The sequence below is a fragment of the Lithobates pipiens genome, unplaced genomic scaffold (assembly GCF_037356315.1).
Source record: "Lithobates pipiens isolate NorthernLeopardFrog02 unplaced genomic scaffold, aLitPip1_a1.2 Scaffold_27, whole genome shotgun sequence".
Taxonomy (NCBI): domain Eukaryota; kingdom Metazoa; phylum Chordata; class Amphibia; order Anura; family Ranidae; genus Lithobates; species Lithobates pipiens.
This window is the reverse complement of record NW_027507788.1, coordinates 146,162,251-146,176,420: the sequence shown is the minus strand read 5'-3', so window position 1 is coordinate 146,176,420 and position 14,170 is coordinate 146,162,251. Positions and strand designations below refer to the sequence as shown.

At 43.5% G+C, this 14,170-nt stretch overlaps 1 protein-coding gene across 1 annotated transcript in view; it reads right to left on the bottom strand.

Moving 5' to 3' along the window:
• Positions 1-14,170, bottom strand: part of LOC143934216 (uncharacterized) — an 87,053-nt gene that overhangs the window by 33,746 nt on the left and 39,137 nt on the right. The window contains exon 3 of the mRNA XM_077457629.1: positions 10,673-10,826. Coding sequence (XP_077313755.1) covers positions 10,673-10,826 — 154 coding nt within the window. The remainder of the gene's footprint in view (positions 1-10,672; positions 10,827-14,170) is intronic.

The window sequence follows — 14,170 nt, the reverse complement described above, 5'->3', positions numbered from 1 at the left end:
TCACGCTGCTGCAACATTGTGACTGTCACTCCTGGTGACTTGCTGGCGACTTGAGTACTACTTTGATGCAACTTTCAGGAATGTCTTAGTAATCTTCCTGTAATGTTGAAACCAAATCACATCAATATAGAGATTTAGAGGCAACTTCCATTAAAGTCTATGGGCACAAGTCGGATAGAACTCGCCTTGAACTAGTACAGGATCCTTTTGAAAAGTCAGAGCGACTTCAGAAGTGTTAATTAAGACAGCTCTCATTTACTAACATGAGATCTCACAAGTCGGATCCAAAGGTGGCGAGGGCGGTGTGAACAGAGCCTTAAGCTGGATACACACTATACAAGTTTTTTTGTTCAATTTCCTTTAGATTTACCTTCAACTATGTAGTGCCAGGCCACTGCCCGATGGTGTACAAATTGAAAGTGTTTAGGTTTGATCTCATATTATATGTTTTTGGTAAATCTAAAGGAAAAAACCTAAAGAAAATTGTATAGCGTGTTTAGTCGGGTCCTAAAATAATGCTAACCCTATACAAGCATTCTAACGTCCTGACATGACACTCTTCACTCTTTAAAACAACATATACAGTATTTTGGTTTAGTTTTCAGTAAAACTTTAAAAGGCATCAGACAGCAATATACCAAGGAGTCTGTGCAAGACATTCTCTGCAAATTACATTTCCTAATAATAAACTTCCTGAGCTGACTCACTCATGTTTCAACCATCATATGAGGAAATAAATATCTATTGGAGCAATAAGCTTTACTCACACTATACTTTTTCACCATAGCAACTCTTCCTCACTAAAGCGGATCTTCACTACATCGGAACACCACAAACCAAAAACACTGTTTAATCACTTCAGCCCCGGAAGATTTGGCTGCTGAATGACCGGGCCATTTTTTGCAATTCGGCACTGTGTCGCTTTAACTGATAATTGCACGGTCGTGGGACGCTGCACCCAAACAAGCGTACTTCCCCCCCCCCCCCCCCCCCCAAAAATAGAGCTTTCTTTTGGTGGTATTTGATCGCCTCTGCGGTTTTTATTTTTTGCGCTATAAACAAAAAAAAGAGCGACAATTTTGAAAAAAAAAACAACATTTTGTACTTTTTGCTATGATATCACCATTTTTTATTTTAAAAAGCAATTTTTTTCTCAGTTTAGGCCAATATGTATTCTACAGATTTTTGGTAAAAAAAAAAAAATTTGCAATAAGCATATATTGATTGGTTTGTGCAAAAGTTAAAAAGTTTTTATAGCGTCTACAAAATAGCGGATAGAGGTATAGCATTTTTATTATTATCATTTTTTTTACTAGTAATGGCGGTGATCTGTGATTTTTATCGTGACTGCGACATTATGGCAGACACATCGGACAATTTTGACACATTTTCGGGACCATTGGCATTTATTTATACAGCGATCAGTGCTATAAAAATGCACTGATTACTGTAAAAACGTCACTGGCAGTGAAGAGGTTAACACTAGGGGAGATCAAGGGGTTAACTGTGTTCCCTGGGAGGTGATTCTAACTGAAGGGGGAGGGGACTGACCTAGAGGAAGTGACGGATTGTGGTTCCTAGCTAATAGGAACACACGGTCTGTAACTCCTCTCAGAACAGAATAGGGAAGTATGGGTTTACACACCCTCGTCCCTGTTCTGTGTCTCGTGCCCGTGCCCGGCGGCCATCGTGACCGTCGGCCACAAGCATCGGCATCCCCGCTGTGTAGCGTGCGCACGCCTACTATCCCGATCCTGCAAGCCGACATATAGCTATGACGGTTTGCAGGATCATGCCGACCTGCCGCAGTAAAATGACGGCGGCTGGTTGGCAAGCGGTTAGTAAATTTTTAATATTCAGAGCAAACTCCCCAATCCACCCTCTCTTTGTCTCTATGCTTTATTTTGCTGAGAAATCACTTTAAAACACCCCCCCCCCCCCCCCCCCCCCAGCATTTCTGCCCATGGCCATCTTGAGTAAGGGCAGATGATTCATGTAGAATTTACTTCTTGGATTTCATCTACCCTTAGCTCAATCATGTAGCTGTTTTCTACAAAATGTCGAACCCGTCAGATTATTGAACCCACATCACTTCGTGTGACGTGGCATCAGCTGTTCTTCAAATCTGCGTGCACTGCTCATGCATGTTGGTCAGCTTGACATAGTACTGCTCCTGAACCATAAGCAACAGGGACACCAAACTTGGGAAGCATGCTAAGGGGACCCAGGACTACAACATGGTAAATTACCTAGGCAAGCTGGCCGACCCCAAAATCGGATATGTTGTACAGTATTTAAAAATCTCCATAGGTGACGTTTGAAAATGTTTAACAGTTACCTGTTTAGAGTTACAGAGGAGGTCTTTTGCTAGAATTTCTACTCTTGCTCTAATGATCGCGGCGATACCTCATATGTGTGATTTAAACACTGTTTACATTTGGGGGTGCGACTTACGTATGCGTTTTCTTCGGTGCACAAGCTCGTGGGGACAGGGGCGCTTTAAAAAAAAAAATTTTCTTGTTTATTTAACACTGCCCCTTCAAAAAAATCTGATCACTTTTATTGCTGTCACAAGGAATGTAAACATCCCTTGTGACAGTGATAGGCAGTGACAGGTATGCCGCGTACACACGATCAGACTATCCGGCGGACTTGGTCCGCCAGACAATCCACCCGTGTGTGGGCTCAGGCGGACTTTTTCTTCCCAAAAGTCCGGCGGACTTAGAAAGAAGTCTTGACTCAAAATTGTCCGCTGGACTCGGCAGTCCGGCGGACAATCTGCCCGTCGGTGTGCTAATCCGCCCGACTTTTGAAATGAGCGGACTTGCCCACACACGAAGCAAAGTGCATTAATTTTGAACATGGCTCCAGGTAGACGGAACTAGCAAAGGAAGTCAATGTTGCCACCTCCATCGGCGTGATTGACACCTCGCTAGCCCCGTCACCTGGTATGGATTTAAAGGGGAACCCTTATGCTGAAAAAACGACATGGGGGTCCCCCCAAAGTCCATACCAGACCCTTATCCGAGCACGCAGCCTGGCCGGCCAGGAAAAGGGGTGGGGACGAGCGAGCGCCCCCCCCCCCCCCCCAACAGTACCACGCCACGTGCCCTCAACATGGGGGGGGGGGGGTGCTTTCCCAGAAGAGATGAAGCTGTTATAGCTGCAAAGGGTGGGCCAACTCAATATTGAACCCTACAAACTAAGACTGTGATGCCATTAAAGTTCATGTGCGTGTAAAGGCAGGCATCACAATACTTTTGTCAATATAGCGTATATATGAATATTTCTGTTAGCAGTGTATGCCAAGTGTGCCGATTTTGATCCCCACAATACAATGCGTCATACATAACCACATATCGCCTCAACCTTTGGGATTGCAGTGATGTTTTTGGATGCTGACAGGGGAGTTCTTTTCTCCCTGTCACCACCCCCTTGCTAAAAGCTGCTGTCACAGGTAAAGACAGAGGAATATGAATAACGATTCATCCACATAATTACAGCACATCAGCTTTGCACAACTGAAGAATAGGAGGGGGCTGCGTCACAACCAGTCACTGAAAGGGAGATAGCAGCTGCAGCTGGTCGTATGTATCAGAAACGAGGGGTCAGGAGCTTGCTTTCAAAGAAGGCAGCCCATACAGTAAACATTTTCTTTTTCATTCAACCACCAGGTTGAGTGCGAAAAAAAAAAATGGGCCGATGCCCCCATGTACACATTTGAGATGTATGGGAGAACCACTCCTGCTGAGCTATTGCGCACACACATTAGGAAGCCTCTCCATGCTGTCAGAACACAAGAATCAGGGTTGTCGGCTATAGCGGTGGCACGGATCGTTTGGCAAAAAACAGACAAGGTGGTTGCACAGAAGTTGACCGATAGATCGTCTTCTCTATAACCAGGGTACCCATACATGGTTTGAAGGTTGACCAATCCCTGCTGAACCAGACACATTTTGATCCATGTATGGCCGGCTTAAACCTGCCCTAAATTTTACACCATGCATGCCATTTTGGCTGAAATAGCTGTATTTGGGAGGTGTGGGTAAGTTGCATTTAAAGTGCCTTAAAAAAGTAATCAAACCCCTTGAAATTATCCACATTTTGTCATGTTTCAACCAAAAACGGAAATGTATTTTATTGGGATTTTATGTGATAGACCAGTGATGGCGAACCTTGACACCCCAGATGTTTTGGAACTACATTTCCCATGATGCTCCACTACACTGCAGAGTGCCAGAGCATCATGGGAAATGTAGTTCCAAAACATCTGGGGTGCCAAGGTTCGCCATCACTGTGATAGACCAACATAAAGTGGCACATAATTGTGAAGTGGAAAGAAAATTCTAAATAGTTTCATACATTTTTTTTACAAATAAATATATGAAAAGTGTGCTGTTCATTTTTATTCAGCCCTCCTGAGTCAATACTTTGTAGAACCACCTTTCGCTGCAATCACAGATGCAAGTCTTTTTGGGGATGTCTCCACCAGCTTTGCACATCTAGAGAGTGACATTTTTGCCCATTCCTCTTTGCAAAATAACTCAAGCTCTGTCAGATTGGAGAGCGTCTGTGAACAGCAATTTTCAAGTCTTGCCATAGATTCTCAATTGGATTTAGGTCTGGACTTTGGGCCATTCTAACACATGAATATGCTTTAATCTAAGCCATTCCATTGTAGCTCTGGCTGCATGTTTGGGGTCGTTGTCCTGCTAAAAGTTGAACCCCCGCCCCAGTCTCAAGTTTTTTGCAGACTCTAACAGGTTTTCTTCTAAGATTGCCCTGTATTTGGCTCCATCCATCTTCCAATCAACTCTGACCGGCTTCCCTGTCACTGCTGAAGAAAAGCATCCCCACAACTTGATGCTGCCACCACGTTTCACGGTGGTGTTCAGGGTGATGTGCAGTGTTAGTTTTCCGCTGCACATAGCATTTTGCTTTTAGGCCAAAAAGTTACCAAACCGGACTGACCAGAGCACCTTCTTCCACATTTCCACCGGTTTGCTGTGTCCCCACATGGCTTCTCGCAAAATGCAAACTGGACGTCTTATGGCTTTCTTTCAACTACTTTCTTTGTGTCACTTTTACATAAAAGCCAAATTTGTGGAGTGCACGACTAATAGTCATCCTGTGGACAGATTCTCCCACCTGAGCTGTGAATCTCTGCAGCTCCTCCAGAGTTACCATGGGCCTCTTGGCTGCTTCTCTGATTAATGCTCTCCTTGCTCAGCCTGTCAGCTTAGATGGCTGGTCATGTCTTGGTAGGTTTGCAGTTGTGCCATACTCTTTCCATTTTCAGATGATGGATTGAACAGTGCTCGTGAGATGTTCAAAGCTTGGGATATTTTTTTTTTAGAACCTAACCCTGCTTTAAAGTTCTCCACAACTTTACCCCTGACCGGTCTGGTGTGTCCCTTGGCCTTTATGATGTTGTTTGTTCACTAAGGTTCTGTAACAAACCTCTGAGGGCTTCAAAGAATAGCTGTATTTATACTGAGAAATGTGGAAAATTTCAAGGGGCGTGAATACTTTTTCAAGGCACTGTATGTTTTTATTATTCAAAAAGCAGGATTACCTCAGTAATCTAGAAATGTGACACAGTCTTGTTTACTTCGAAAAGAGGAAACATATGAAGGCGTATTCATGTCAAAGCAGCGATGGTGCAATAACCACAAATGTGTAAGTTACTTTTGTACAAAAGCAAACTAAGGAAATGTCTTTCCTAATGTATCCTGTCATAACCCTGCAGCTAGAAGTACTCACAAAGGGATTCTAGATAGAAACTCATGTAGAATGAATCTGCTATACATTCTGTAGGCATTTGTACTGCTGCTTCTGCAATTTCCTATTCTATCATTTCCTTAGCCATGAGATTAGAAGTAGCATGATGCATAAACACACTCGAGTTTATGTCTCCATCCAATTACAAGGAATTTAAAGCTGAACTCTGGGCAAGCGGCTAAATACACAGATGAAATACATATATTACCTGCCCAAAAATGTATATTTCTGCCCATTCAGTTCTGTGATTTGTACAGCTCTGCCTCATTATGGTACCTGTTGAAGTTATAGTATCCTCTAGCTGTATGTAATTAGCACACCTTTGATATTTGATTAGTCCCCATTTTTGTTAGCCCACTCTCCAGGAATCAGCTTTGGGCTGGTGTTCCCCACACTAGATGGCCTAAAAAAAGTGGGTCTGAGGGATAGTCTCTGGCAGATCCCCCATTACCTGCTCCAGATCCACGCTATAGACGAATGACCGCTACAGCACGGATCTGCTTTGCTGGAAGTATGTCTATTGATGTCCCCCCCCCCTTTGCTGGCTCGCCACACCCCCTGAAGGGTGAGTGCGCTGTGATCACCGGAGTCAATGAGACTTGGGTGATCACAGATCTGAGTAAGGGGCCGATCCCGGCCCCTACCACGTGATCAGCTGTTAGCCAATAACAGCTGATCATGTGATGTAAACAGCTGACAGCGTGAGGAGAAAAAAAAGCCAATCACCGGCTTCTGTTTGAAGGGACATCAGTCCCGAAGAGGCAGAGCCTCATGTGCACACCAGTACCACCTGCCAGTGCCATGAATCAGTGCCCACAGTACGTAAGTGACAGCAATCAATGCCAACTATCACTGCCCAACAGTGGTGCCAGTTAGTGCCTCATCAGTGCTGCCTATCAGTGTCACCTACCTGTGCCCATCACTGCCACCTATTAGTGCCCTTCAGTGCCACCTATCAATGTCCTTCAGTGCTGCCCATCAGTGCCCTCCAATGCCACCTCACTGCCCACTAGTGCCACATCAGTGCTGCTTTATCAGTGCCCATCAACGCAGCCTATCAGTGTAGCCTCATCAGCGTACATCAATGGAGAAAAACTACCCATTTGCAAAATTTATTAACAAAATATAAAGCGGTTTTGTATTTTGTTTTTAAATAATGCTGTCTTTTTAAATTTTAACAAAAAAATAAAAAAACCCAGGAGGTGATCGAATACCACCAAAAGAAAGCTCTATTTGTGGGGAAAAAAACTATAAAAATGAATTTTGGGTACAATGTTGTAGGTCCGCGCAATTGTCATTCAAAGAGTGAAAGCGCTAAAAGCTGAAAATTGGTCTGGGCAGGAGGGGGGTTTAGGTGCCCAGTAAGCAAGTGGTTAATCATCGCATTAGTGATAAGAAGATTATGCTTGGCAAGCGGTAAGGGGGACTTTTTCATTGGAATATTTCTGTATACCTTAACATCCCATAATATATACCAATGGTGGTCCTTGCATGTTCTAATGATGGTCCTGGCAATCAGAGTTCTTTTGTAGGGATCTGGACATCCTCCCTCCACACAAAATCAATGTAAAGGGATCATGTAAGCTTTTTTTAAAATATATCATAACTATTGGTATGCTATATGTAGATGTATACTGTAATGTATTGAACAGTAAAATATTATCTGTATTCCAAAATGGTATCTTTTCCCTGAGGAAGATTATTTAAAATATTTTCGAAATGCGCTGGAGTCCCCAGGCTGAGTGGGTCAACAAGCAAGCTTGATGGTTGCAAACCAATTATCAGCTGTGGGGGGGTTACCATTCAGATCTGTAATCTATGGTGTAATCCAACTCTGTACATTTTTATATATTATGTAATGTGTGATGTAATTGTGTGTGGTAAACTTTTTTAAATTGGAATAATAAAATGTTGATATTTTGATAATTTATGTACCCATTTTAATCTAAAGTTGCCTTCAAAGTCCTAACAAGAGTAGCTGTGGTTGTTTTGTATGGCCAGCTTTAGATATCATCCCAGGAACTCCAATACAGTAAAAGATTAGATTGCAACCATAATTTGCTCCGGAAACATGCTACTAATCCAAAGCACTTGTATATCAAAGCAAATTTCCCCATAAGAAATAATGGAAATTCAGATGATTCCTTCCACAACATTTATTCATAAGTCCTTCAGTTTATAGTCCATGTAAAAAGATTATAGAAATGTGACCAGGTTGTGTAACCATAAAATGTCCATCCACAAATGGCAGCCTCCACAAGGGGATTAGAAGCAAATCCAGCAGGAGCTACAGAGTATAAAAGAGAAGAGAGGTGCCTCTAAGTGTAGCAATATGGTTACATTAAGGATACTTTCACACTGGACTGGCCCGATCCTCCTCTTCTGGGGGTCCCTCAGCAGTGCTCCTGACTCCTCCTCTTCTCGCGTGCCCCCCCAAGGAGAGCCTCATTCCATGGGGGCACTCGTGTAGGCACGCTCCAGAGTCCTGCTGCTGCGTCCATTGATACAGACAGCAGCACTCGCCCCTGCCCCCAGTGTCACTGGATTTAATTGACAGCAGCAAGAGCCAATGGCTCCTGCTGCTATCAATCTATCCAATAAGGACCCGAGATAGCGGCTGGAGCTGCTGTGCTCGTCCCCGTCGCTGGAACAAATCGGGTCCAGGTAAGTAAAAGGGGGGCTTTGGGGGGCTGCTGCACTACAGAAGGTTTTTCACCTTAATGCATAGAATGCATTAAGGTAAAAAACCATGAGTGTTTAAAAGCCCTTTAAGGTTCGTACACACTAAGAATATCAGGTGAACATTTTCATCCAAAGAATTTTTGTCCGATTTTCATATAGTGTTAAAAAACTTTCAACCTCCGAATCCGACTTTCCGTATGAAAATCCCCGAAGGGACAAGCTCCAAAATTTTTCTTGCATGGGAACAGAACGAACGATTTTCATTTAATGTGTACTGTTTTTGTACAAGGAAAAAAATATAAAGACTGTACATGATCAGAAACAATAAACAACAAGAAAAAAGCCTTTGTCGTACGAGAATTTTCATACAAATTTTTATTCATTAGTTTCGCTCGAGCACCCAATTTTCTTGTAGTGAGTACCCCACAGACTCTTCTCTTTTATACTCAGTTGTGAGGTGACGCTACTTGTATATCAAGACATCGCTTGTTTATCAAGTCAAAATTTATGTTAGTCTTGCAAAACACTCGTAGACCAAGTTATTCTCAATCCAAGGTTTTACTGTATTTATTAGGCCTCATGCATTCTGGACATTTTACAGCTGCTGTTTTTGGCTTCAGATGTTTTTTTTCTGCAGCTAGTAAACTCCTCATCATGTTATCCTAAGTGTCCATGCACACATAGGCTGTTATCAGAGTATTTTGGCAGGGTGTTTTTCGACTGGAAAAAAAACCCAGAACTAGTGGGGTTTTAACCACTTCAGCCCCGGAGGATTTTACCCCCTTCCATACCAGAGCACTTTTTGCGATTTGGCACTGCGTCGCATTAACTGACAATTGCGCGGTCATGTGACGTTGCACCCAAACAAAATTGACGTCCTTTTTTCCCACAAATAGAGCTTTATTTTGGTGGCATATGATCACCTCTGCGGTTTTAATTTTTTTGCGCTATAAAAAAAAAAAGAAGAGCGACAATTTTGAAAAAAAAAACACACAATATTTTTTACTTTTTCTTATAAGAAATATCCCATTTAAAAAAAATAATAATAATTTTTTCCTCAGTTTAAGCCAATACGTATTCTTCTACATATTTTTGGTAAAAAAAAAAAAAAAATCGCAATAAGCGTATATTGATTGGTTTGTGCAAAAGTTATAGCATCTACAAAACAGGGGATAGATTTATGGCTTTTTTTTTTTTTTTTTAACTAGTAATGGCGGCGATTTGCAATTTTTTTCGTGACTGCGACATTATGGCGGACACATCTGACACTTTTGACACATTTTTGGGACCATTCACATTTACATAGCAATTGGTTCTATAAAATTGCACTGATTACTGTATAAGTATGACTGGCAGGGAAGGGGTTAACACTAGGGGGCGCTGCAGGGGTTAATTATGTTCCCTGGGAGTGATTCTAACTGTGGGGGGGAGGGGACTCACAAGGGGAGGAGACCGATCGGTGTTCCTCTGTACTGAGAACACACCATCGGTCTCCTCTCCACTGACAGGGTGTGGATCTGTGTGTTTACATACACAGATCCACGGTCCTGCTGTGTTCCCGCAATCGCGGGTGCCCGGCAGACATTGTGGCCACCGGGCATGCACACCAGGTCCCGAGCGATGCCGCGGGTGTGCGCGCGCGCCCCCTAGATGGCCGGGAAAGAGAGGACGTCATATGTTGCCCACCCAGGATGGGAGATCCCATCTGCGGACGTCACATGACGATATGCTGTTAGTGGCGGCTCCCATGCGCATGTGCGGGAGTGACGTCATCGCTGTTCCGGCCACTAACAACGCCAGAGCAGCGATACCCAGAAGATGGACGCTTCATGCTACAGGGGACAGCAGTGACATCTTTGGCTCCTGTGTCAGGTAAGTGACCCATAATGGGCTACTATGCGATGCACAGTAGCCCATTATGCTTTAACTTTGCAGGGAGACAAAGCGGAAGTAAATCCATCAGGGTTTACTTCCTTTTAAGAGGAGTTTTTCAGCTGTAAAAAGGCTCTAGCTCTGATAAAAGCTTAAAAACACAAAAAACGCTGAAAGACGCTGAAAGACGAGGCTATTCTGAGTTTATTAGCGTTTTTGAGACACTTGGCAGCATATGATAAAACAACATTTTTAACTAGATGCTTTCAGTTCATTGGGATTAGATTAGAAGAATTCAGATTTGAAAACGGCAGCTAGTTATATGCCATACACTTACCAACTCCGATCAGCTGTATGAGGGACACTGTGGAATCTTCATTACTCTGTTGCACAAGGTTGGCAATCGTTAAACCAAGCACACAAAGAAGGGAGATGATGGCAAAGCAAAAATATGTTTTTATTGGGCATGGTAGTTCTGCCCAGGGTTTTATCTGTGGGGAAAAAAACAAACATAAAAAAAAAAAAAAAGAATAAACAGTTATACATATTTGTTAAAGCATTTTTAAAAGGTTTGCTTAAGATAAAAAACACATACTTACCTGCTCTGTGCAGTTGTTTTGCATAGGGGCAACCCCAATCCTCCTCTTCTCATGTCCCCCGCTGGAGCTTCTGGTCCTACCCCTTGCCAAGTGCCCACCATAGCACGCTGCCTGCCCTGGGGGCACTCCTGGCTCAGTCCGCCCCCCTCCCCCCCTGCTGCGATTGACAGCAACGGGAGCCAACAGTCTAGCTTTGCATAAATCGCAATAGACACTGTTCAGCAATAACTTTATGACCACTGACAGGCTATGTGAATAACATTGATCGTCTGGTTACAAGGGCACCTGTAAGTCATGGGATATATTAGGCAGAAAGTAAACATGTTGACCCTGAGGCTGATGTGTTGAAAGCAGAAAAAATGGGAATTAAATTTTGTTGTGTATGGGGCTGTGTAGCCGCAGACAAGTCAGGGTGGCCATGCTGACCCGTGTCCACAGCCAAAAGCATCTATAATGGGCATGCGAGTATCAGAATTGGACAATGAAGCAATGGAAGAAAATGGTCTGGTCTAATGAATCACATTTTCTTGTACATCATGTGGATGGCCAGGGTTTGTGTGTTGCTTACCATAAAAACAGCATCTTCACGTCCACCATAAGACATAGCTTGTAGTAGATCAATAGTCCAACAGTTCAGCGGGCTAACGCGTTTTGAGGACTTGCCTCTTCTTCAGAGCCATGGCTTCGCTTCAGAGCGCTGGCTCTGAAGAAGGGGCAAGGCCTTGAAATGAGTTATCCTACTGGACTTTTGATCAGCTACATACTATGTCTCATCATGGACTTGAAGCTGGTGTTTTTATGATAAGCTGTGATATAAGCGTGCTTTTGAGAGTATATACCCACTGCTTTTTATTGCTTAAAGCTTTATACTGAGGATAATGCACCAGGCCTGTGCGCCCTCTGTTCTATTTCGTGTTTTAGTGTGATGTGTCCATTACAGCCCGGGCTCAGACTTCCGGATAAACAATGCAGGTCTTCATTCAATCTGAAGACTGAGGATATCTACTGGCAGAAAAGTAGTACTGCAGGGCTGTTTCTACATTTTGCAAGACTTTATATTTCTGAAATCCATATTTCCTGTCTCTGTGTGTGCTGGAAGCAGTCATAGGGAATAATCGCAGACCTGTTCCTAGCTTGAGATTGTATATAATGCTCTAGGCTCATCACATGTAAGAGAAGTATAGACTATAGGAGCTTGGAGTGCTGCGAAATTTAAACAATGGCTGGCACTATGCTGGTCCTGGTAGTAAGAGGGTACATGCGTTTACATCTGAAGTCTGTAATTAAAAATGTGATCAGAAGAGAAAGGAGGGAAGGGTTTGCTTTTGTTAGTTATATACTATATTATTTCTCACTAATATGGCTATCTCTTGTATGATGACAATTCTCTTTATGGTCAGAGTTAAGTTAAGTAAGACTGCAGCACATCTCACGAGAATTCTTGATTGGAACCTTCATTCAGCTCGAAAAGACTGGGTCAATTTGGAGGCTTCCTTTACTGACTTGCATTTGAACGCCCTCCCTTGGATACCCCTGAACCGCATCCCAAGGGATATGCTAGAACACCCCTTGATTGGTCCGACCTTGCAGTATTTCCACCAAACATGTCGAAAAACGCTCCTATCCTCGACCCCAGGCCCAATGACACCAATAAAACTAAACCCTGACTTTCCTCCGGGCATGCACAATCGCTACCTGACTAACTACTGGCCGGAAAAGTGCCCCAGAGCACATTAACTGTACCGTCGAGGCAAACTCCTTTCAGCCCATCAACTATCCTATACGGTGGAACGCCCGCCCATCCCCCCATGGGATTATCTTCTCCTTACACAATACCTTAAATCCACAGACAAAGATGCACAATACTCAAGACAACTGACTTCTTTCGAAAGACTATGTATGCAGAGAACACCCCAAACTCGTCTTATTTCTTTCACCCACAATCTCTTGTATGAAAACTTAAAAGCTAACGACGGTAAAGCCTGCAAGCAATGGGAAAATGATCTAGCGATCCCGATCTCAGAAGAGAACTGGGAGAAGATTTTCCTGAACATCCACAAAGGCTCGAGAAATGTGTATGAGCAGGAAAATGGATATAAAATCCAATCCAGATGGTATCGCACACCGTTTCTCCTTAACAAATTTAACCCGACGGTTTCTGATGCTTGCTGGCGTTGCCATCAGTCAAAAGGCCCCCTGCTTCACATATGGTGGGAGTGCCCAGCCATCCAGACGTTCTGGAAAGCTGTCCATCAAACTATCTCCACCGTTACCTGTCATGACATCCCGTTCACACCGGCACAATTTCTCCTTCACCTCTCGACACTCCCTCATAAGCAGTATCATAAGTCCCCAACGATGCATTTAATCAACGCGGAAAAACAATGTATACCCCTACACTGGAAATCCTCGACCACGCCATCACTTAAAGAATGGTTCGCCAGGATTCAGAAAATTGCAGACATGGAAAAACTTATACACACTGCCCACGATACCCCTACCAGATTTAGCAAACAATGGGCTGACTGGATATCCTTCCAGGCAACGACAGCATTTAACGCCCTCAGTAACCCTACCACCTAGCTCGAATGGGCCACTCAGGATACGATAGACAGTCCACCGAAAACTGGTTTAATTTGTTTCATCAACTACAACCAAAATATATTGATATCTTTCTCTCTGTACCCATCCCATTTTAATGGAACTCCAGACATCCGGTTCAGAATTGTACTCCCTTCAGTTTACCGAAAAAAATAATAATTCAGCTAAGAGCACTTGCAAGGGAGTCAGAGACCAACACCCCCATCTTCCCCCCAGGTCCCCCCCTTTTTTTTTTTTTTTTCCTTCCACTCTCCCCCCTTCCCCCTCTTCCCACCCCTCCCCCTCCCATTCCAACTGAACTGTTTACTCACCATTTCCTCCCCTATACACCTGACCAAATTACTTACACACCACCTTACATGTGGAGCTTGTCACACGAGCCTTCAACGTAGCCATCTCCACGTACAACAAAACACTTTACTTCTCCAACTATCTTTGCAGACCGCATACTCGAGACCCTATACCATGATTGTCCACGATATAAGAGACCATTTGATTCTCGAGTCCACACCCTTCAGTAACAGGAGAGGGGCTTACTGATCAGTTTGTGCTCTGTTTAATTAATTGTACTTATACAAGGCTGAACAAGATTTTTGGTCTATGTACTCGTGTCACTTTTTCGCATCTGTTGTCTC